Source organism: Phodopus roborovskii, unplaced genomic scaffold (assembly GCF_943737965.1).
Source record: "Phodopus roborovskii unplaced genomic scaffold, PHOROB, whole genome shotgun sequence".
Lineage (NCBI taxonomy): Eukaryota > Metazoa > Chordata > Mammalia > Rodentia > Cricetidae > Phodopus > Phodopus roborovskii.
Genome location: NW_026126407.1, coordinates 42,446,781 through 42,469,872, shown reverse-complemented (window position 1 = coordinate 42,469,872; position 23,092 = coordinate 42,446,781). Strand labels below are relative to the sequence as shown.

The window sequence follows — 23,092 nt, the reverse complement described above, 5'->3', positions numbered from 1 at the left end:
GGTTTTCACTGAGAGGTTGAGAGTCATGGGGCTCTTAGAGCTACTGGGTTGGGAACATGGAGGTGGGGGGCACTATGGGCTGGGAAATTTTTTTTTAACCTGGCTTCACAAATACCTTAAAACGTTGAAAAGAAGGCTAGACTCTATCAGATAGAGAGGCAGAAGAAACAGTTCTTTTCCCATGAAGCAGCCATTATTTTCCAGAGTGATTTTTACAGAAAAAGCTTGCATTAAATTTACAGTGACAGTTTCAGTCTTTGGAAGAGAACACTGTGTGTGTGTGTGTGTGTGTGTGTGTGTGTGTGTGTTCAGTCCAGAATGGGTATTTCACCCTTTCTGTAGAAGTCTTTTCTTTTTCTGCAACTTTTGACTTTATGCCCGATGGATTAAGGAAGCCACAGAGCTTTCATCTTGGTGGGGACTGAACGGGTGCATGTTCCCAATCAGAAGATAATAGGGGAAGGTCGCCTCCTTCACACAGCAGGGTGACTGCTAAATGTACTTAATTAGACTTCTCTGATTACAGCCCACCCCCTCAAAACTGTAGCGAAAATAACACAACTCTTAAAGCCGCAGATGAAAGCAGAGGGGAGCGCTGCAGGACACTGTGTCGTGTGGATTCTTGTCACCCTGCACTGCCTTTGATTTAAAATAGGAGCGAGCTTCTAAAAGCTACCTTCCCTTCCTTTTTCTAGAATCCTATCCACCCCCTGGTACACAAGGAGTGGCAGTTACCTGACATAGAAACAGGGGGGTGATGGCTGCTAGCCACTTTAAAGCACTGGCTTTTCTGTTTGTTTTCTGGTTAGAATATCACACCCACAGTTATGACGTCTTCGGGAGGATCCTCCCTAGAGGTCTGGGCAGGTGGCCATTGCAGTGTATTAGAAGAAACTACTTGGTTTGAAGTCAACAGTACTATCATTATTTTTGTATGCATACTTGGTTCTGGGTAGATATGGGTTCCACAAAGCTACTTACGTGCCATCCTGGCGAGTGATGGTGTAGCCATATTTTGGGTATTTGACAAAAGACACATTCACACCAACCAAGGGAGTCCCATCTGTGGTTACTACTTGGCCTCGGATCAGAGAAACCAGGCTGAGAGAGAGAGAGAGAAAAAACATGGGTGCCTGAGGCACATGCAGAGAAACAGAGACAAGAGGCTTGTCCTATTCCTCTTCCCTGCTGTGGCTGCTTCCTTATTCCCGCCTGGTACCTAGACTGGGAGAAGAACTTCAACATTAAATGCTAGCTTCACACAGCCATACCTTGAAGACATTCTGGGATGAAATCCCTGGATAGTAATGCCTAGTCCCCTGGCTGGGCAGTGGAGTCTCCTGGGCCCGTTCCTTTAGCCTTGGCCTTGCTCCATTGCTTGATGTCATTTGGCTCTGAGCTTCAGGCTGCTCCTCATCACTCACATGTGAGCCTTGGCCTGGCACAGAGAGTATTATGCCTGGATGAGAGCTTCCCCATCTGGCTGCTCATTTCCTAATTTGGCTTTGGAGCAAGGCCATGCTACTCTTCTCTTAGAGGCTGAGATGTCAGGAGTGCATAGGAACACACAGAGATTTGCTATAAGGTACACCCTCAAAGAACAAAACTTCTTTGAGTCTACAAGAACCTTAGGAAAATAGTAGTACAGATTTTTTTTGGGGGTGTGGTGTGGTGAGGTGGAAACTTTTTGGAATCTGGATTGAGTACAATTCAAAATTTCCATCCAATCAAAATCCTGTTGTCTTAGGAGAAGAGTGGCTGAGATTCCATTTCTCTGTCTCTCTGTCTGTCTGTCTCTGTCTCTGTCTCTGTCTCTCTCTAGCTCAGGTGTTTTGTAATACTCTTCTCTGTATAGACAACAGTAACTTGAATTTTCCTAAGAATTACAATTTCCAGCTATCTGGGAAATCCTATAAATCCAAGAGTAACTACAACATGGGTTGACTTTCATTTCTGAGATTCTTAGGACCAGTAGGACCTCTGTTTTCCTATTTTGGAATATCTGCATATTCATAATGAACTATCTTGGGGATAAGACACAAGTGTAAACATTCAAGTCATATATGTTTCGTATATGTCTTACAAAAACTGCCCTGTAGGTAATTTGATACAATATTTTTAATAACTTTGTGCATGGGACTAAATTTCATGAGTTTGGAATGTCATGCTGATGTGTGGCAAGTGTTGGATTTTGGAGTATTTTGGATTTTTCCAGATTGGTGATGCTCAACCTTTGCTGTAAACAAATCTCAAGGCAAGAGAAATGCATATTTCTTCTCCCAGAATTCTCTTGTCTTCATGAAGAAGCAGAACCATCAGAAGCTCCATCTTTTCACTAAGCTCCTAGGTGATAACACTTGTTTTTCAGCTATCCTGCTGGTCTTGGAGATAGGAGTGGATGGTGCTTTGGTGAAGGAAAACAGCTCCTGAGCCTCCTAGGTTCTTGGGCACTCTCCCAGTTTCTGGACTAGGTAATGGAGCTGACCTGTTCTTTGCCAGAATCTTGTCAAAGAGTTTTGGAACACGCTTCCTTTGCCATCACAGGCGTCCTGAAAACTGGAGGGATGCTGACTCCAAGCATCTCTTTCTATTAGCAATACCCCCCATTGTTCAGCTCCAACCCTTTGATGATCTGGAGGTGTTCAGACCATTCCACTGACAGCTCTAATTGTCTGCCACTGACTGCCTAACAAATGAATGCCACTTTTAGCTGGTTCCAACCATAGTGCTAGAGTCTTTTGAAAGTAGAAAACTAATTTATGAAAATAATCCTTTTGTTCAGTTGCATTTTCTTATCTTAGCTCCAGCTAAGACTCCTTTCAGACTTCACCAGACACTATTTTAAAATCAAGGATGTATGTTGATGATCACCAGGTACACAGCACTCACAATGGGAAAACAACATTGGGCGTGTGTCCCACCATGTGTTTTCTCCCTTCTTTCCCCCGACAACTCCTATTTCTTTTAAATCCACCCTACAGCATAAGGCTCTGTGGAGCACTACAAGCAATGAAAGGGGTTTGACTATCTATGATTTCTCCTGTTCTGTTTTTCCATTTCTCTATTGTTGCTGGCTTCCTATCGTTTCCAGGCAGCCAACTTGCAGAAAGGATTCAGCAAAGACATGCTATCGGTTCGTTTCTATTTATGATTATTGATGTGTAACAATTATCACATTATCTAGATAGTGAGGTCTGCTCCACAAATTATAGTGGTGGAGCCAAAGCATCTTCGTTATTTTGTCTGCCATTATCCAGGAGACCGCCTTTGTAGAAGTCTTGAATTAAGTTTTTCTTTATTCCTAACTCTGTCCCTTTATTATTTGTCAGATGATAGTGCACTGAGCCTCACATGCTTACTGAACTTCACCCCGTGTCTTGGAGAACTATTTTGTCCTTCTGAATTATGTATCCACACAGAGATTTTGGGGAACACTGCCTCATCAAGCCCCCAAACAGCTTCCTCTAAAGAGACTTTCCTTCACTTGGATCTGTGTGCTGCTTCAGACAGACACATATTTTTGGAATCTCTGCTGACGCCACTAAATTTGGCCCTCCTTCAGGATGACTCCCAAAAGTGGTATCCCATGGTGGGAACATTAAGATGGTATCAGAAGCAGGAGGAATATATATATATGAGTATCAATAAGTGACTGTCGAGAATAGACACTGAAAAGCTAAGCAGTAAGAGCATGGAAAGACTGAGGTTATTAGCAGTGTTTACAGGTCAAGCAAGCTGCATGGACCTCACTAAAATGCTATAGCAGAGAGCAAGTCAGTCACAAGTCTTCATGAGAATTACATTCATAATGGAAAGGAAGCTCTCACGGGCACGGTGCCAGAGCTAAGATCTAATGAATAGGAAACACCTTTCATTCGGGCCAGAGATTTGTGCCTAACTCTCTTTCTCTCCCTTTCCTTTCCTTCCTTTTTCTTTCCTTTCCTTTCCTTTCCTTTCCTTTCATTTCCTTTCCTTTCCTTTCCTTTCCTTTCCTTTCCTTTCCTTTCCTTTCCTTTCCTTCTCCCTTCCTTTCCTTTCCTTTCCTTCTCCCTTCCCTTCACATCTCTTCCCTTCCCTTTCCTCCCCCCTCCCACCTCAGCATTTCACTATGTAATCCTGGCTACCATGGAACTTGCTATGTAGACCAGGCTAGCCTTAAACTCACAGAGAACCTCCTGCCTCTGCCTATGGAGTACTGGGGTTAAAAGCGTTTACCAACATGCCCAGACTGCTTTCTTTCTTTCTTTCTTTCTTTCTTTCTTTCTTTCTTTCTTTCTTCCTTCCTTCCTTCCTTCCTTCCTTCCTTCCTTCCTTCCTTCCTCTCTCTCTCTCTCTCTCTCTTTCTTCCTGTTGAGATATTACTCTCTTAAAATAAATAGTACCATTACTACATGTTGTATAGTAATATCATGCTGTTTTTGCTAGTTAAGAAGATGAGATTATTGTGCCCAGTATGACTCAGTTAGGAACTTACAGGGGAAGAGGGGACAGAAGAAGAATGGGATAATAATCTCTTCTGTATCATCATTTATTTTTCTTATTTCTGTTTAGTAAAATTAGGACCAAAGGTGACCCTGTGAAGAACTCTCATATTTGAAGGAACTGCCTATAATTTCAACACTTGGGCAGTAGAGATGAGAGGACTGCTGTGGGTTCATGGCTGATCTGGGCTGCAGTCATAGGCTTCTTTCCTTCTGGTCCAGTCAGGGTTATAGAGTAAGATCCTGCCTTGAATAGGCACAGATAAATATATAAACAATCACTTTCCAATAATTTGGATAGTGTAGCTTTGCAGAAGGCTTCTGTGACACTGTAGATCTGGTTGTGCCTTTATCCAACCTTCTCCCTTCTTCTCGGCTCTCAAAGGAGGGATGGGGACATGGTACTAGCCAGATGATACCATCTCCCTAAAGTCTAGTGAGGTGACTTCCAACAGAATCACCTATGCTGAAAGAGGAAGTGAAATGAACAACTTATCTCCACAGGTACCTTTGAGTCTAGGTGACTGAGGACAGAGGTTGGGCTAGCAAGGGAAGATGGAGGGTGTTATAGTTAGAGAGGGGATCACAGACTGTGTTCGAGGACACAGTTGGGTTGGGTGGCTATGTTGAACCAAAATGCAAGACATGTTGCAAAGGGTGAAGCAGATTATAAATGTTTCAGGACAAAGAAATAATATCTAAGATGACAGATATTCTAATTACCCTGTTCTGATCATTATGCAATGTATGCGCTTATCAAAATATCGCACTATACTCCATAACTATGCACCATTATTATGTGCCAATGGAAAACAAAATAAGAACTGGCTGAAATAGTTCATTGGGTAACTGTGCTCACTAAGCCTTGTCACCTGGGTTTGACTCCAAGGGTCCTCTGTTGGGAGGAAAGAACCATCTCCCACAGTCCTCTGACTGCCATATGTGTGCTATGGCATTCCCCAATGTAAATATAAATTTAAAACGAATTCAAAAATTTGCAAAAAATCTAAATGGAAAAGAGGTAAAACAACAATAAAAGACCCTAAAAAGAATTAGAAGGAAGATGACAGGTTGGGGGTGTTAGAAAGGGGCATTGTTGTCTTTCTCATGCTCCTAAAATCTAGAGGCTGGGTGAAGGAGGGACCAATCAGCAGTTTGTATGTTTTCATGTGAAAGGACAGAGAGATGGGGTAGTGTCCCCGAAAAGACTATGCCAACCTTCGTCACAGTTGCATATGTTGGGACATATGGATTTGGTCAGTGAGTCAATCCTGTGTGCCAGCTAAGGCCTCCTGCCCTGCTAGCCCTCTTCTTTCTTTCACATCCAATACAGTATCTCAGTGTCTAAAAGACAGAAGGGGATGGGGTGGGAGGGCGTCTGACAGCCAAATCTTCCCTTGCTCTCTTCTCTAGGATACAGGTCTGACCTGCTCTGGTGCGAATAGATAGTCAAGTTGACTACAAAAGAAATTCAAAATCTGACCTCCAAATATTCATAAATTCCAGATTATCAACTCAGAGGAAAAATGAACTGGAGAGAATGAGGGACTTAGAGAGAAATGCTTGGGCTCAGTACTTTGAGCACTGGAGGGCATTCTACATAGGGGTTGTGTGAGCACCAGAGACATCATCCCAGGTACTCAATAAATTCCTATAACTGGCATTACAGAGACTTTAAGATGCCATGAATGATAGGTTATGTTATCAAGTTAATAACAGCTTTCAAAAACACTCCACCGAATCAACTATTTCAGTAACGCTTAAACAAAAGCCTCTCTCAGAGGCATTAAAAAAGGGATTTAAATAATGACAAAAATGTCATAAAAGGATGGATCATAAAAATCATCTCCAAACTCAGAATCAACAGGTATCACCATCAGGTTCTGGGCTGAAGGTGGTCCAGTTCTGCAGAGCAACCACAAGGCTTATTCTAGCATTCCTACCAGAGTGAAGAAAGCGTCTTCAATGACCTGTGGCAATCAGTTGCCTCAGGGGCAGTTTCCAGGAAATGGGTCCAAGGAAAAAAAGACAGAGAACTTCCTTTTTCTCTAAAGAAAAAGGAGTAGGGACCTCAGTGGCCCCCAGGGACAAAAGGGCACCTACCTGCTATTGAAGGGGTTGTCTCCAGGAATGATGTGGGTGCTGTCCTTGCCTGCCAAGAGCTTGATGCGATCGTAGAAGGACTTCACTGCAGGCCAGTCTGTCTGGCCTTGCTGAATGATATCCAAGGGGTCCCGGGACCCCCGACAGAGTAGGCTGTTCTGACAAGCTGACTGCAGGCAGCAGTCAGGGTCCAGGCAATCCACCAGGCCATCTGGAAGGGCAGAAAACAGAGCCAGGGTCATAGCACTGCATGGCACCAAGCCACTTGGAGATGCTGAGACACTAACACGTTTGTTAGCATCAAACCTTCCCATGGGCCCGAGACTGGCAGGTTTCGCACAGCAAGCCTTGTATAATTGCAGCTTCCCCCATACAGAGAATAAACGATGGAAGAAAACAGCTGAAAATATCAACAGTGGTTTCTCTGGTGTGATCCTCGTTCTTTGCTTTATTACATTTTCCTAAAATTCCTTCCTTTTACTACCACAAGTGGATATTATTAGAGTGACTAGGAATAAAATCCGGAACTTGTCTTTTAAATAAAACACAACATAAAAATTGCCCAGAGACTGTTCCCATGGGCCTGTGCCAACCACCGGGTGTATGCTAACCAAGGTGTGGGATTCTGTCAATCTTCCTCCCTCGGAGAAACCCATGCCAGCCCTCTTCCCTCTAAGCCAGGGAGAGAACTGTTGGCAAGATGGAGAGCCAGGTGCTGTGAGTGTCACCTCTTCAAGGAAGTGTGGACATGGCATCATGTGGCCACCAGTTGTCTTCTTGAGCAGGATACTTATCTAGATTCCTGCCCTTTTACTTCCTTTCCTGGGCTTCTCCTGTTCACTAACCTGCCATGCTACACACATTGGAGTGCTGTTCACCGGCTGGGGTTGGGACAGTAAGCACAGAATCATGGAGCCTGTCTGGAAGGAACTGGCAGGGCAAGAGGGAGACAGACAGGACACCCACTGTTTAAAGCCCAGTTTAGGGGTGGCCTTTTTTTTACCCAGGAAGCCCTCCCCCCCCCCCCCGCATGGTGCCGCTGGCCAGGTTAGCATTATACATTGTGATGGCGCATCCTCCATTTATATGCTGACATTCTAAACTACACTGAGAAGGAGAAATGGCTCTCATCCATGGGCTAGTACTTCTGTAATGGGTACCCTGGGGATTCTTCTGATCCCCTTTCTGCCCTTTGAGGACACTGAGAAGGAGTCAGGCCATCATCTGACACCGAGTTCCCAGTCTCAACAATGAGAAACAGATGTGAACTGTGTAAGCCACACCGACTATGGTATTTTGTTATAAGAGCACAAACTGATTGACTTTGCTAGATGTTCACACCCTGTGCATCTCAGGTCCTGAAAAAATGGCTCACATTCGATGGCCACAGACAGAATCTAGGACCTGCCTCGGGCCTCCCCATTAACGTGGAATCTGCACGTCAGTCACTATTCTCAGGTGATTCTAATGCACAATACATTTTAGAAGCTGTTGTTGTTGACACTAACTTCCTTGTACAGGAATTAATTATGTCTTTATGCTTGCCTCTGTATCTGGAAAAGAACTCAGTGAAAGATGAACAGGGCCTTATTAACTCTACATGTATGTCTTGCTCAGTGTCCAGCAGAGAACAGGACCCTCAACAAATGTTTGTTGAATGTATAAATGACTGTTTCCATTCTTCACATGTCAGAGACAGCCCAGGACTAGAATGTTCAGAGCAGTGTTTGCTCTTCGGAATTCCCTGTCATAATGAGCACTCCTGAATTTGATAGCATGGCATTTTCTTGGTGGGGAGGGGGAAATAATTAGTATCATAAAAGTGTGCTCTCCAGTCCTGGACTGTACCATGACAAACACTTGTCCAGGACTGCAGAATCAGAGTCCTGGCTGTGAGCTTTAAATTTACAACAATGTATTTTTTTTTTTCTTTTGGCATCCCCCTTTTTTCCTTTGGTTCCACTAATGAAATTGAAATATGTAATTTCACCAAAGTTCCTCTGTAATTTGGCAATTAATGTACAATTATTTTAATGCATTACTTTCTTTTTAGCAAACAAACAAATTAGGAGGTTGCATGTTTTGTTCAGCTTTAAATGACTGAAACTAGCCTCTCATTTTCCACGTGGCCAAATGCTGCTGGTGTGCCCTGGGACACATTTAGCCTTACAGAATTTCCTAGAAATGCAGACACAGAAATGAGGGCAGGCAGGTGTGGTGCAAATTTAGAGACTTTGGAAACCGGGGCTCTGAGTAGCTCAGCCCTGCATGCTGACTGAGTGTGAGGCTCCCAGAGCCCAGGAAAGCAGAGGCCCCAGAAACAGTGCTGGAGGGTGAATAGCATCTTGGCAGCAGGCTGATCCAGGAACAGAGCCCCGGATCCACGGTCCGATTGTTCAATCTGGATTCAAGGGCCATTGGCAGAATGAGGAAGAAAGGGGGAAAATAATTGTATCGAATTCTGCCATGAACATCACGTCCATGGACTGCCACACTAGACAGAGGGAATCTACACAGAACGCCTGCTTCAAGTTTTAAAAATAACCCGCTGAGATCCGCACTTCTATTCAGCAGCCTAGAAGCTTCTCAAGTGAGAAGAAACCTACTGTTGTTAGCACTATAGATTTCCTTTAAGGTTGCTGGCCTTTTCCCATTAGCAGCCCCATCCATCCTGGTGGCCTTGCCCTCCTACAGCTGGGAAAGGGTTTCTTCCTCCTCCAGCCCATTTACTACCCACCCCATATTAGCAGCTAGAGGACAAGTATGTGTCAGTCTCAAATAATACCCAGAGACAGTTTTTCTATTAAGCACCAAGCATTCTGCCCCCCATTGTCAGGCTCTCCCTCTTTCTGGACTTGCCACACTATCTTCAGTTTTCCCCCTGTTTTGTTAATACTTTTTTTTTTTTTTTTTTTAATCTGAGGTCAAGAGTCTGGCAAGAGAAGGCCTAAACACATCAGCAAAGCAGAAGACAAATACAAAGAAAAGAAAAGAGATAGAAATGATCTCCTTCCACATATTTACATTTCTCGGCCTCAGTGGCAGCATCTGGGGTGTGGGTGTTATTAGGGCAGCAGCATACACCATGCCTGTAATGACCTCCTCATACTGTGTGATCACTGGCTGCTGTCCCCAACACTTTCCCACCACACCATGAACTTTAAATTGGCCCTCCACTCTCCCAGTGGCCTGTCAGTCACAAGAATCGCATCTTTATGCTACCAAGCCCCTTGGATGGAGTCTGACATTGCAATCTTCAGTAAATTACCCTGTCACTGACAATCTTGCAGTTATCTTGCAAACAATCAAGCAGGCAATCAAACCACTCTGAATTGCCGGTTCAGGACGGAAGAGGCCAGGACATCTCCATCCAGCAGGGCAGGGAGCTGCAGGTCCTCTGATGACACTGTCCCATTTATTTATGTATGTATGTATGTATGTATGTATGTATGTATGTATGTATGTATCTACTTATTTGTTTGTCTGCATTTTTTTTCTGGGGATGGTAGACGTGGTGGTGGGAGAGGTTTGCTGCGGCCCTCGACAGGAGCTCCATTCTGACTCAGCAAGAGAGACTTCCCCGGGGACCCACAGTGTTGACACACTGTGCCCTCATCTGCTTCAGTTCACTCTGTGAAACGTGGCCTTGGAGCCCATTCTAGGTGCTTTCTGTCAAAACTAGGGCCAATCACAGTGTTGGCTGAGTTTTCTATGAACATATATCATACGATAATTGGACTGGCATTTTCAGGAAAATGTGGGCTTGAAGTATCTTTCTGGGAACAAGATCGAGCCTATTTATTTATTTATATTTTAATATTAATTTAATTAATTCCAGTCACACCAAGGCTCTTAAAAAATCATTTTTCTGTTACTGTTGTTTTGATATTAGGGTCTGTTGTAACCAAGGCTGAGTGTTCCTCGTGCCTCCACCTCTCAAGTACTGGGGTTATAATTGCATACAATCATACTGAGCTTAAACATTTTTTAAAAAGTATCACTTCCGATAAAGAAAATCAGAGAGAATCTTGTATCACAATTTGGTAATATGAAGTGAATTCTTTGCATAGGTCCTAACAGAGAAAGCTACACACTTTGCACAGTCAAGATGAGAACCTGCTTCATGGATTCAAATGGATTTCTGGTTCAATTTTATCTTCCTTGGCCTCCTCCCCACTGTGCAAGCTTGGGAATAGAAGCAACTTTGTTGCCATGGTTTGCTTGCCTTTAAAGCTAAATTATTAGGCTGGGCAGGGTGGTGCACACCTTTAGTCTCAGCACTCAGGAGCCAGAGGCATATAGATCTATCTCTTCAAGTTTAAGGCTAGACTGTTCTACATAGCAAGTTCCAGACTCTCATTCTAACAAATCAACACCAACAATTGAGTCATCATAGTATATGTATGTGCTGCAGGGTTATGAGACAGGGGATAACTGACTTAATGTATAGAATATCTTTTTATCATATAGTACACATTTAGTAAACTATAGATATCACTATAAATAAAAGTTCATTAAAGTTTTAAAGTTTATTCTGTTTGTAAAAACTGGACAGGAAAAGTAATTAAATTAATATTCCTTTATACTTAGAGTCATTTATTAGGATGTGCCTTTCCTGGGCTGGTTAAATCTTGGCAAGCTTGCTAAATTCCAAATAGTGACAGGTTAGGAGTGACCAACAGTGAAAATAGATGTCACATTCCTAGGAAGCAACACTCTCATGCTTTTAAAATTTGAATTTTCACAACACTTTGCAAAGAAGAGAAATGCAACCTTGAAACTTCAGACCGAGAACTTGAGCTTGAGTCTCAGATTGGCTACTGTTCAGCTGCTGTGGACAATTAAGTGCTCCAGGCCTCTCATCTCCCTCGTGGGCCAAGTGGAGATGACGGTGGTGATGTGAGAAAGAGAATTAAATTAGCTAATTCTAAGCCCTCTGGATCTGGTGTCCATATCTCTGCCTTCAACTAAACTCAGATAGAACATGAATACAATCTATGGTTGTTACAATACTGGGCACATATAGGTGATTTTCTGTCTCCCAGACAACACAGTGGCAGACATCACCTAGAGATGGTTCTGGAAGGCCTGTCTAACCACTGCAGGTGGGGATAGCTCTGATTTGTGGCCAAACACAAAGTCATAAATCTAGTTAAATTTTTTTTTTGTGACTTGTTTGCCAAGAGATCAAAGATGAACCTTGTAGATTATGTTACATGGAATGTAAAAAGGCTGGACACCCCTGAATAGGATTCAGGCAGATGTGAAGAGGTTACCCTGAGATACTACACTTTTCCTGTAAGGAATAAGAACATCGGGGATTTGGTTTCTGTAGAGTCCTAGAGTATATAGGACCTTGTAGATACAGGGGAATGACTGTAGCACTTGGCACAGTGCCTGGTACCCTGAGTCCTCAGAGAATGAATTGTCACCACCATCATCATCCTACAGAGGAAGAAACTGAAGGTTGGAAGGCTGAGTGAGTCTCAGTCAAGTAGCTAAGAAGCAGGATAGCACCTCCATCACTGGAAAGAGATGCTTTCCCACTAAAGGAAGTCAGAAGACAAGGTAGTTGGCTAGTCATCCAGGGAAATGAGAGACTTAATCACTTCTGAAGGCCTGTCTACTGCTCCAGCTGGGAAAGAATTGAACTGCTTGACATGGGCATCTGAATAAATGTCAACATGAGAAATAAAGTTCCTGGGAATTCATTCCTAGAACCAGGTGGCCCAGGACACCCTCCCCCCCCACCCCATTTCACCTGTGAGATTCAAACTATCACACTGAGCTGACATATACTTTCTGTGATGGCTATAGGCTTGTGTCAGCCATCTCCAGTCCTGATCTACTTTGCTCTGCTGGATTTCAAAAGGGGCACTGCATGGTCGAGAGACTTCAGCTCTAACTCTTAGTGAGCTCTTGTTGGCGGCAGGAGGTCCCGTGAACACAGTGGAGCAGTCAGACTCAACATTTGGGTATTTCAGAGTTGGGAAAACATGTAGTGTACCTTTTTGCCCCAAAGAGGCTGCCTGCATCTTTGCCTTAAGCCTTTTACAGTGAAGGGCTCTAGGATGCTTATTTTGTGTGTTTCCCTCTTTGATCTTTGTAAACTGAGGGCTTTGGGAGAGTCTGATTAGAAGCATTTTTGTTCAATTTGGCCATGTCTTGTATTTCCCAGAGCTTGCTATGCATGTAACTTCCTTTTTGCCCTGCATGAACTATGTGTCTTTCTTAAGCTTTCAAGGCTTTAGAGGAACCCCCCTCTGCATTTATTTTCCTCAGTTTTGCTTTGTCATTAGGTAGCACAAAGTGACCTAAATGACTTCATGTGGGTGCCATGGATACATGCAGCCCTGGTTTGGAGCCTGGTTGCAAGTGTAGATTTTGCTTAGTGCTTAGTGGGTAAAGGCACTTGCTGCCATCCTGATGACCTGAGTTTGATTCCCAGGACCCAACTTCCATGTGCTGTCCTCTAATCACCACACATGTGCACACATAGACAAAATAAATTCTACACTGAAAGCCACATTTTCCAGACAGTGGTTTGAAAGGACACATTGCAAGGATGCACTACTTCTCATTCATCAGTCTATCTGTCCTATTCATTGGGCCAGCAGGCTATGTAGAGGATTGGTTAAAAACATTGGCTTTGAAAAGTACATACTTATCTATTGATAAGGTGCTCAAGAATAGACACAATTAATTACAATAGGTTAGAAATTATAGTCTCCTCTCCTGGGAGGTATTGGCTGGGGAAAAGCCCAGGGGAACTTTCTGGGCACTCTACACATTTTTGCTTCTTCTCATTTTGGTCAACTAGCTATACAGGCAATTTCAGCAAGCAGTGGGTAACGATGATAGCACTGAACAGAAATATTGGGTGATCAGCCAAGACCAGAGCTTGCTTGGGAGGCTTAGGAGAGTGGGGGTCCCTGCCCACACACTAAGGGCGTCTGAATCATTGCTATTTCTCTTTATTTTTATTGGGGTTTCTGGGTAGCAATGACTTGTTTACCCACAGTGAGATTGGTATTTGCCAGATTTTCATTTCCCTCAAGAAAAATGCAGGTAGTGCAGGTGACAAACTCAGGGAATCTTAGGGTTAATGATGGGGAGGTTACAGGAAAGCTAATGAAGCAGAGAGAAGGACAGAGACACTCAGTTGGGGCAAGGAATTTGGTGCTTTGTTCTGCAATGGGAATGAAGGAATAAGTGGCTAGAATGTCTGGTGCCCAGGGGCCCTGACAAAGGACTAAGCCCCTTGGGGACTTTTAGTGAGATAGCAGCCATGGAGTGTTTTTTACCCTGGAAGATAATTTACTTAGGTTGAGCCCTGGTAGTGGCATGGGACACCAACAAGTATATTTTGGTCAGTCCTCTGTTTGTATAAGCAATCTTCTAGTAGCAGTGAACATTGTTGAGGCAACCCAATCTTTACGAGACTTCAAAGGAACACTGCTCCCATCAGCAGAAGCTGTCTGCTGCTCTTTGGAGCCGGGACTAGCCACTCAGCCTTGGATGATGCACTGAGGTTGTACATCAGGTATTGAGATACCTGCTGAAAAGCCATGATTTCTTACTGGAGCCCACAAAGTAGGCAAGGACTGAACAAAATCCTCGATTAGGCACCTTCTCATTTTGGGGGGTTTCAGACCCCCAAAACATACCTGAGCCTGCATCTGCATTGGAAACCAGAAATGACAGTAGAATGTCTGTGTTATAAGGTATGAAAATGTTTGTGTACACATTGGTGAGCTGACAAACCACCCTTCAAATGATGGGTAATTATCTGTGATGGTGAGCTTGTCTCCTGGGGAAGATGTTAGCATTTTATGGGAACCATATTGCTCCCCTCAAAGGATGACAAAGACAACTTCCTTTAATTACTCTGAAGAGCCAGAACAGAAATGAAAATCACCCAAAACACACAAGGACCAAGACTATGTGATACATGATCCTCACCTCCACCTCAGTTCTTCCTCTGTGTAAGCCTAAGGCTCATGTGGTGTCACAAAGACAGAGCTGTGGTTGTGGAACACTTTCATCCGTAGTTCCCCTTGTGCCATATTTATCCATCATTCACCATGAACTGTCTCCTTAATTGGTATACTGGGATGTGGGACCTGGTCTATCCTCTTGGGACTCCTGGAGTTGGGGCTAAAACTCTGCTATATTTCAGATTAACCCTTGGTATCTGGTTGGGTCTACATGCATAAAGAGTAAGTAAAGGATGGTAGACATTTCATAGGTTCCCTGATGGAGAGACAGGGAGATTATATGAGGCTTCCAGTTAACATGCTGGTTCCCCAAAGTCCAGGACCCAAAAGATGTAGTACCTAGCCTTTCTCCAACTGACTCATAGCCCAGTTAAACAAAAAGTGGAAATATATAGACTTTAGAATGCAAACATTCTGGCTTTCAAAGTTGGTCTCTTATTCCCTGGCTCTTGAACCATGGGCAAGTGAACTCACTTTCTCAATCTATAGAATGGACTTAAGCTAATATTGCCCACTACCTTGACATGTAGAGAGCTATAGGATGGGGCTCACATGAAGACTGACACACAGCTCTATGAATGATGCTTCTTAATGATATTTCCCGCTCTCCACCAGAGAAGGGCATTGTTCCATTTGCATCTTCCCCTATGCCTGCTGACAAGTTGGAAGTGAGGGATAATTGAAAGTATTCGGGCTTGATGTAACTAAGAAGTGAAAGATGCAGGCAAGGCTGACTTGATTTAACCTGGCAATATGAGATTAGTTCTTCATTGCTTCTGTTAGGTCTCCTGCACTGCCAACCTTTGAAAGCAATAGATTGGCTGACAGGGTGCTCATTTGGAAGGTTTCACCTGCCATTAATACTCTGGCTGCCTGACGGACCCTTGTTCCTCAGGCGGCTTGCTCTCCCTCCTTGGAGAACCGCCATTCTTAAATATTGCAAGGAGGAGAACCGTATTTGCACTCCTGGAAGGCCTGTTGGAAGTTTTCCTCTTACTTCATGCCAATTCTTTGTGTCAGTCTCTGAGTTCCAGGGCCAAAGAGCCTTGCCCCAAAGCACCTTCAGCTTTTCTTATGACTTAGCAATGGAAGATCAGTCAGGCTTGACCAGAGATCTGGCAGAGTGGAAGTCCCACTGCAAGCTGCTTGCCAGATTTCCTGTTCTGGAGGGGAGGAATGTGGGAAAGAGAGCACAGAGTCAGCGAGGTGAGCCACAAGGCTCTGTTGCCCAAGGCAAAGGTGTGATTCAGGTTGGACCTCTCTTTGCTGCTACTCTAGCTATGCATAGAGGCCACTGGGGGATGTTTTTCACCATGTCCTTAGTGTTCATCTGCTTTCTTTATTTTGGTGAAGGTTCTTTACCAAACTCTAATCCCCCCCAACCCCAACAAAACACAAATACACCTGAGAAAATCTGTTTGGGACTGCAGGTGGGGCTTGAGAACCTATAAGATTGACAAGCTCTCTGGTGATGGTGATGCTTTTTTTAATCACTAAGTGTTCTGTATCCACAATCTAAGCCAGCCTTGCTCACATACTTTTGTTACTTGGCCTGGAGAACAGGCATTGGATTCCTGCTGTTACCCTAGATCTACAGAATTATTGAGATGGAGACTGGGAATCTGTGTTTTAAGGGAGACCCCTAGGTGTTCCTTTGCTTATGAAAGTTTAAGAATTCTTGCCCTGAATTACTGCAAAGTCCCTTCAGATATCGAAAGAAGTATATGCAGTCCTGGGGGACTATGTCACCTTCTCCATTCTGTGTCTCCTGTAGGATATTATCAGGGGTTTCCTGAAATACAGAGGTGGCAAAATCTATGTTCAAGTACAGTCTGGGAGACATTGGTTAAACAATGTGAAACTAAGTTCCCACAGCAGAACTTTTCAGAGTCCTTGAAATGTAAATACACACAACTCTTTAATACCACAGTGGAGTGGATAGCCCTTCATGAAGGAAGATCCATTTGGTTCAGATATGTCTCTGCACTTGTATCCAGAGCCATATAGCCTAATAGCATCTGAAGGCATTCTGCCAGGAAAGGGAGCCCTGTTCTTAGAAAGGCCTTCCTGTCCTCTATGTAACAAGTAGCATCTTTGTCCTCTATTGACTTTGCATAGGCAGTCATCAGTGACCAGGCCCAACACAAAATGCATTACTATGATAAGCATGTCCCTTCGGGGGAACTGTACTTTGTTTCTATTCCTTTCTATCTTCTTTCTGCTTCTTCCATACCTGAGATGGCCTTGAGTGCAGGGGCCAGTGCTAAGTGACAACACAGGAAAGGGGAGGGGAGGGGACAGAAGGTGCACATTGATGAAACCTTCTGGCGCTGTGACACAACATTGTTACCTGCAACGTTAATGCAGCTGAGTTACAAAACAATTGCAAAAAACAAAACAAACAAACAAACTCATAATGTTTGACTTAACTTCACGATTTTGTGTTGGGTTGCACACTTATTGATGCTTTTGGCTGGACAAAGCCTGTGTGCTGTGGCTCCCAAGCCTGCATTACAGGCAAGCATGTCTTGTGAGAGCTAATAGTGCTTACAAAGAACTTGCAAGGTGTCAGTGGCTGTGTGCAATGTAGTTTCCATATATCTCCCTGTGAGGACCCGGGATCCCAGGCATCAGGACTGTCATTTTCAGGGGCTGAGTAAGAGATCAGGGCACAATTAGATGACTTGCTGAAGTGGCTAGGCAGGGTTTCAATAGTGTCTGCTGCTGTTTGAAGCCAAGTCTTATGTGTAGCTGCTATTTGGGGCTATGCTTTTCATTAAATGCCCTTCCTTTCCCCTTTCCTGGGGGCCATTGTACCACTGAGCCTTGCTTTGAGCCTGCCTCAGTCCTTGCACCTAAGGCACCACTAAGTCAATTGGAAGACCAGCGACTTGAATACATATTGTATTGGAATATGTGGGATATTTAGACAGTTTTCTACCCCAGGTCTTCACTCACATCTAGCTTACATTCTGACTTGGTAAGTGACCACTGGGATAGCCCTGTACCAGCTCTTCAGGATTCTTTATGTTTTCCCATACTACACCATGAAACCTTTATCCTCCATGATCATTCACATATATTCTTAGGAACCTTGAAACTGGGTTCTACAGTTTCCATTTTGCAGATGGAAAAACTAAGGCTCAGAACAACTGGGTTCTTCCCAAGTACACAAAACTGGTAAGTGGGATGTATGAGTCCCACATTGGCCATCTGCTTCCACCCCTTGACTTCTACTCTTGATTCTTATAGGAGGCTGTGAGGGTCATAACACATCAGGGCTACATTCCTCTGAACGTTGATGCTTCAGCAAACCTCCTCAAGATCTCATTTCCTTCTTTCTTGCCCCTCTTCTTTTTCTGTCCCTCAACCTTTTCCTTAGTCTACACTTTCTCCTTCCCAATCTTGGCTAGCTGACTTCCTCTGACCCAAGAGCAGCTTCTAGAAATGATCTCACTTGATCAGTAGTTCAGCACCACAGACAAACCCTGACCCAGCATATACTCACCCCGTTAGCCCGCAGCCATGTTTGCTGTGCCTTAGGGACTTTCATCCTGGCTGCTGCTGTCTACCCCTTGACTGTTATAAAAGCCACTGGCCATAAAGAGCAGGGCCTCTGATCCCAGCCTCCCATTTCCCCAAGTGCTCCCCTCTGCCTGCTGCACCTGGCCTCTCATAGCCACCCTCCTCCCCAGCCCTGCTCCTCATCAGCTTGCGTTTTGCAGAGCCTGATGACAGGTTAGCTGACAGACTGAGCCGATGGCCATGCAGCCTAGGCCCAGCAGGGGGTAGCAGCCTGGTGGGGTGCCAGACAGTGACCTGCTGGGTCCTTCAGGAAAAAAAGGAGCTGTCACAGTCAATGCTGAAGAGCAACAAGCTGGAACAGCTACTTTCTGCCTGAGAGGAGACCTGGAGATGTCTGTGTCTAGGATGGGCCTCAGAGTTGAGACTGTTGAGGCGTGGTACTCCTCTTCCTGTGGCATAAACACTCTGACTGCTGGCTGCAAGGAGGGCTTGAACCCACTTATAGTACAAGCTTTGAGCTTAATTGGGAGGGTAGAACTAATTTCTGAACTGATCCTTCCCAAAGACTCCTGTGTGCCAAGCACTGGATCCAGAACTCTCAGGTTGAACTTTTTTCGTCTTCATATCTCCTCTGTGGGGTGGATGCCACGAGGCAATATGAAACTGCTGGTTATGAATATGAGATCTGGAAACAGGTGACATGCATCCAACACACGGACTGTGTGCAACACATGGGTTGTGACCTATGAGCTCAGTGGCCTTGGCCTTCTGACTTGATTCCTCTGAGCCTTAATCGCTTATCTAGAGAATGGTATCAGTAACCATGCCAGTTTGGCAAGGCTGTCACAAAAGATTAAGCATGCATGTAGTATATGGTGACCAGTTGTTTGCACTGGAGAAAGCCAGTCTTTGGGAGATGAAGACTTATGGGAAGCAAGGCTGGGGTTCAGCGGACCCAGCCTCAGCCTTCCCTACCATGCTACACCTTGCCCAATGAGCTATACTGAGATGTTAGAGTCGAGTCAAAGCCTTCCTCAGTATGTCTGCATTTCTTTCTGTCTTAATGGATAATTCTGGGGATAATAAATAGTCATTTATTTTGTCGCTGTGACAAAATACCCAACAAAACCAATTGAATGAAGGAAGAAGGATTTATCTTGGTCATGATTTCAGCCTATGATAGCTTTGCCCCTCTGTTATGGGCCTAGGATAAGGTAGGAGGGTGTGACAAAACAAAGTTTCTCACCTTCCCGTGTCTGAAAATCAGAGAGGAGACAGGAAGGGGCTGGTGACAGTGTATAGTCCCTAAGAACATGGCCTTAGTGGCCGACTTCCTTCAAGTAGGCCACTACCTTCTGATCACTCGAGCATGTTATAAATCCATCATCAGATGGATTCATTGATGGGGGCAGAACCCTCATAGTCTAATCACCTGTCAGTCAATGACTGGCTCCAGCAGCTGAGGACCATGACTTTAACATTCAAGCCTGTGGGGACCATTTTACATACAAAGTAGCAACTTTTACATACTGTAGCAACTTTAACACTGGGTTCATATCCCCTAGGAAGTCACTGTATAGGACAAAACAACACTCGAAAGAGCAATGAAGAACAGTACAGCCATGTGCTCATGTCTACCTTACACTTGGATTTTTTTTTTTTTTTTTTTTTTTTTTTTGCATTAGTAAAGTGTCTCCAGCAGTATGTAGTGACTTCGGCTAACTTCCTTTTTTTTTTTTTTTTTTTTTTTTTTTTTTAATGATAGTATTTATTTATTTATTTATTTTTGAGAATTTCTTAATGCACTGTGAGAGTGTTTTTCAACTTGATACAAGCTAGGGACACCTGAGAAGAGGGAATCTCAACTGAAGATTGGCCTCTATCAGACTGACGGTAGGCAAGTCTGTGGGGGCATTTTCTTGATTGATTATTGATACAGGAGGGTGGTGCCACCCCTAGATACATAGTTAAGTTGTATAAGAGAGAAAGTCACAGAGAGCAAACCACAGCGAGAGAGCAAACCAGTTCCTCCATGGCCTCTGCCTCAGTTCCTGCCTGACTTTCCTAGATGGTAGACTGGAACCCATAAAGTAAAACAACCCCTTTCTTCCCTATGTTTCTTTCCATTATGATGTTTATCACAGCAACTGAAACATACCCGGGACATGCATAGAATGTATTTCGATCACATATACCCCCGTGCTTTTACTGACATCTCTCAGATCACTCCACTGCCTCCCAACTTTGTGTCCTTGACATTTCTACAATTTATTTTTTTATTTATTTGTTTTATAGACCACTGATTCCAATTTGTTCTGCCCATGTACTAACGGGCATGGGGTCATCCAGTGAAAACTCTCTCTCCTCCAGTAACTCTCAACTGTCAATAGCTCCTTCGTTAGAGGTGGGGCTTGTGAAGGTAGCACTGTTTGAAGCAGTGATTTAAAAAAAAAAAAACCCTAACATGAAATTTATTCACCCCTAAATAATGTACTAAATAAAAGCAACTGTTTGATAGCCTTCTCACGGAGACAAGTGTTCATCAGTTCATGTGACAGAGTTGATGATGACAGACAAGGACCTGAGGACATGAGCTAGACTTCAGAGGGACAAGGCAGGTGACAACAAAGGCATGAATGCTAGATATTGAGGGAGTGAGAGCGCCTTCAAGACAGGGAATGAGGAAATGTAAACTAGCAGAGGGTATGGTGGTGGGGACTGGTGGAGGGAGGGGATCCAGGAAGGGCTTCCAGGAGGAAGTGATATGTAGGCAAAATCTAAGTGACATGAGGACAGAAGTCACAGAAACATCTGAAACATCCTGCCTTCTAGGAAGAGGAGACAGATGCACAAAGTCCAGGGCGGGATTGTGTTTGAGAGTGGTAGGATCAAGCAGGCAAGTGAGGGCAGAGTGGAGGAAGGGAGACGAGGGGGAAAAGGACCAGAGGCAAGAACTGGGAGCTGCTGCAGGAGCTGCATTCTATGGGGGAGATGAGGAGGCTTGAACAAGGATGTGTTGTGCTTTCCCTATTGATAGGATTGGGTCAGAAGCTGGAGGACTAACCACCAGGCTGGTGAAGTTGGTGGCATGATCTGGGAGAAGGTGTTGGAGGTGAAAAACACTCACATGCCATGACTCTAGTACTTAGCAGTAGAGACTGGAGGGGGCAGGGCTGGGCCAGTTGACTATGTCTAGCAGCATGCATAGTAGTTGGCATGTGTCAGGGACCACACAACAGTTGGCAGGTGATGACATCAGTACTGTTTGTTAGAGGATGGCTTCTTCCCACACCTCCCTTTTATTGCAACCTCTTGAAAGAGAAAGAAGACTCTCTGGAAGCTAGAGTCCCAAGTCACCTCCACTGCTGCCATACCCTTGCCTTAAGATAGGATTGCTTGGCCTGTTTATCTCATTAGGTGACCCTAGGACTACCATGCTTAGAGGTATCATTGCCTGCTGGCTTGAGCTTTCCTCAAAACGACATGTGAGAAGCTTTTGGTGTCATGGACCTTTAACACATTGCGATGTAATGATGCATTTAATGGATATTTTACCATCACCAAACCATGGACTTTTTGCAGGCTGAGTCTGAGTCTCATTTATTCATGTGTCTAGGAATGGAGGATGGGTTTGCACAAATGAATTTTGGGTCATTCTGACATGGATGGAGTATGGCTGCATTGGGAATGTTGTTTGCTGTTGGCTTCATCAAAGACAAGTGATCTGAACAGGGCTGTACTAAAGGCAAAAAGAGAGATGGGCTTGGGGACACAGTTGCAGAACACACTTATTATCAAGTGTGTTAGGCATAGTCACTCATTGTAGCCTAGGTCTGGGGCTGATGTAGATCACTGCTTAAACATTAGCACTAGATACCTATTCTCCCAAGGGCCACTGGATCATTTTGCTGGTTCCAATAGCAAGGAAAAAAACAAAAGACAAACAAACAAAAAAACCCCAACAACAACAACAACAAAACAACAACAACAACAACAAAAACAAAACAAAACAGGCTGGATTTTGAGTCAGAAACCTGGGTCTCTGTCCTAGTCTTCCCTGCTTGTTATTTGTCCTCTAAGAAATTACTTTGCTTCTTTGGATTTTATAGCTGCCGTGGACTATGAAAAACTCAATAAAGTAAGTATTTTATTTTCCTTTAGTTTAGTTGCTTAGAGATGAGTGTCATCATCTAGCCTAGAATGACCTTGAACTCAAGATCCTGCTGCCTCTTTCAAGTGCTGGGATTACAAGCATACACTAACATGCCTGGGAGTGCTATACATTTGAGCTTTTTTGGGTACCTGATAGTCCTAAATATCCACAAAGGAAATACCCCACAGCTCTATGAATGGGTTTTGTTTAGTGCATGAGACCTGTGTAGGGAGGTGGGGTGGTGAGGGTCAGATTTAAATGACATTGCTTAAGGAGAGGGAGAAGGGAGAGAACTGTCCTGTAAGGATTTGCTTTTTCCTGTGAGTAAGGAGAAAGAGAAGCTTGAAGCAGAGAGGGCTGGGGAACCTTGTCATTGTCTTTGGATTCACATTTGGCTACACTGTTCTGGCCTCTCTCCAATCCCCCAGAGCTCTTGGCTGAGAAGATGGAAAACCAAAGAAAAGAGCACAGGCCTTGGGCAGCTGCTCTTGCTGCGCTGCAGAGAACGCCTCGCTATTTAGAGTCCAACTGTTCCACTTTCCCCTGCTCGCCCCTGGCATTCCAGTGCATAAGCACTTTATGGGAAAAAATGCATTCCAAATCCCCAACTGGGGGAAAGAGCTAACACCGATGGTGGTTTTCAGCACATTCAGAACTTGTGTTTCTGTAGCACTGAGACTGTGCCAGTCCCTGCCTGGGTCTGCCCTGCTCGGACAATGAACAGCGCTCAGGTGCTGGGGGGGGGGCTTCAACCCAAAGAGGGCTTCTGGATCCTGGCAGGGCTGTATTGTGACCCTGGGCCCATGGGCAAGCTGCTGTACTTTTCTTTGAAA

The 23,092-nt window shown here is 44.3% G+C and overlaps 1 protein-coding gene across 13 annotated transcripts in view; it reads right to left on the bottom strand.

Annotated features, from left to right (window-relative positions):
• The window catches only part of Tenm2 (teneurin transmembrane protein 2), a 922,050-nt gene that overhangs the window by 61,381 nt on the left and 837,577 nt on the right, over positions 1 to 23,092 (bottom strand). For all 13 annotated transcript variants that reach the window (XM_051180940.1, XM_051180941.1, XM_051180943.1 and 10 more), the window contains 2 exons: positions 6,585 to 6,795; positions 982 to 1,101 (listed from right to left, as the gene is read on the bottom strand). In XM_051180940.1, coding sequence (XP_051036897.1) covers positions 982 to 1,101; positions 6,585 to 6,795 — 331 coding nt within the window. The remainder of the gene's footprint in view (positions 1 to 981; positions 1,102 to 6,584; positions 6,796 to 23,092) is intronic.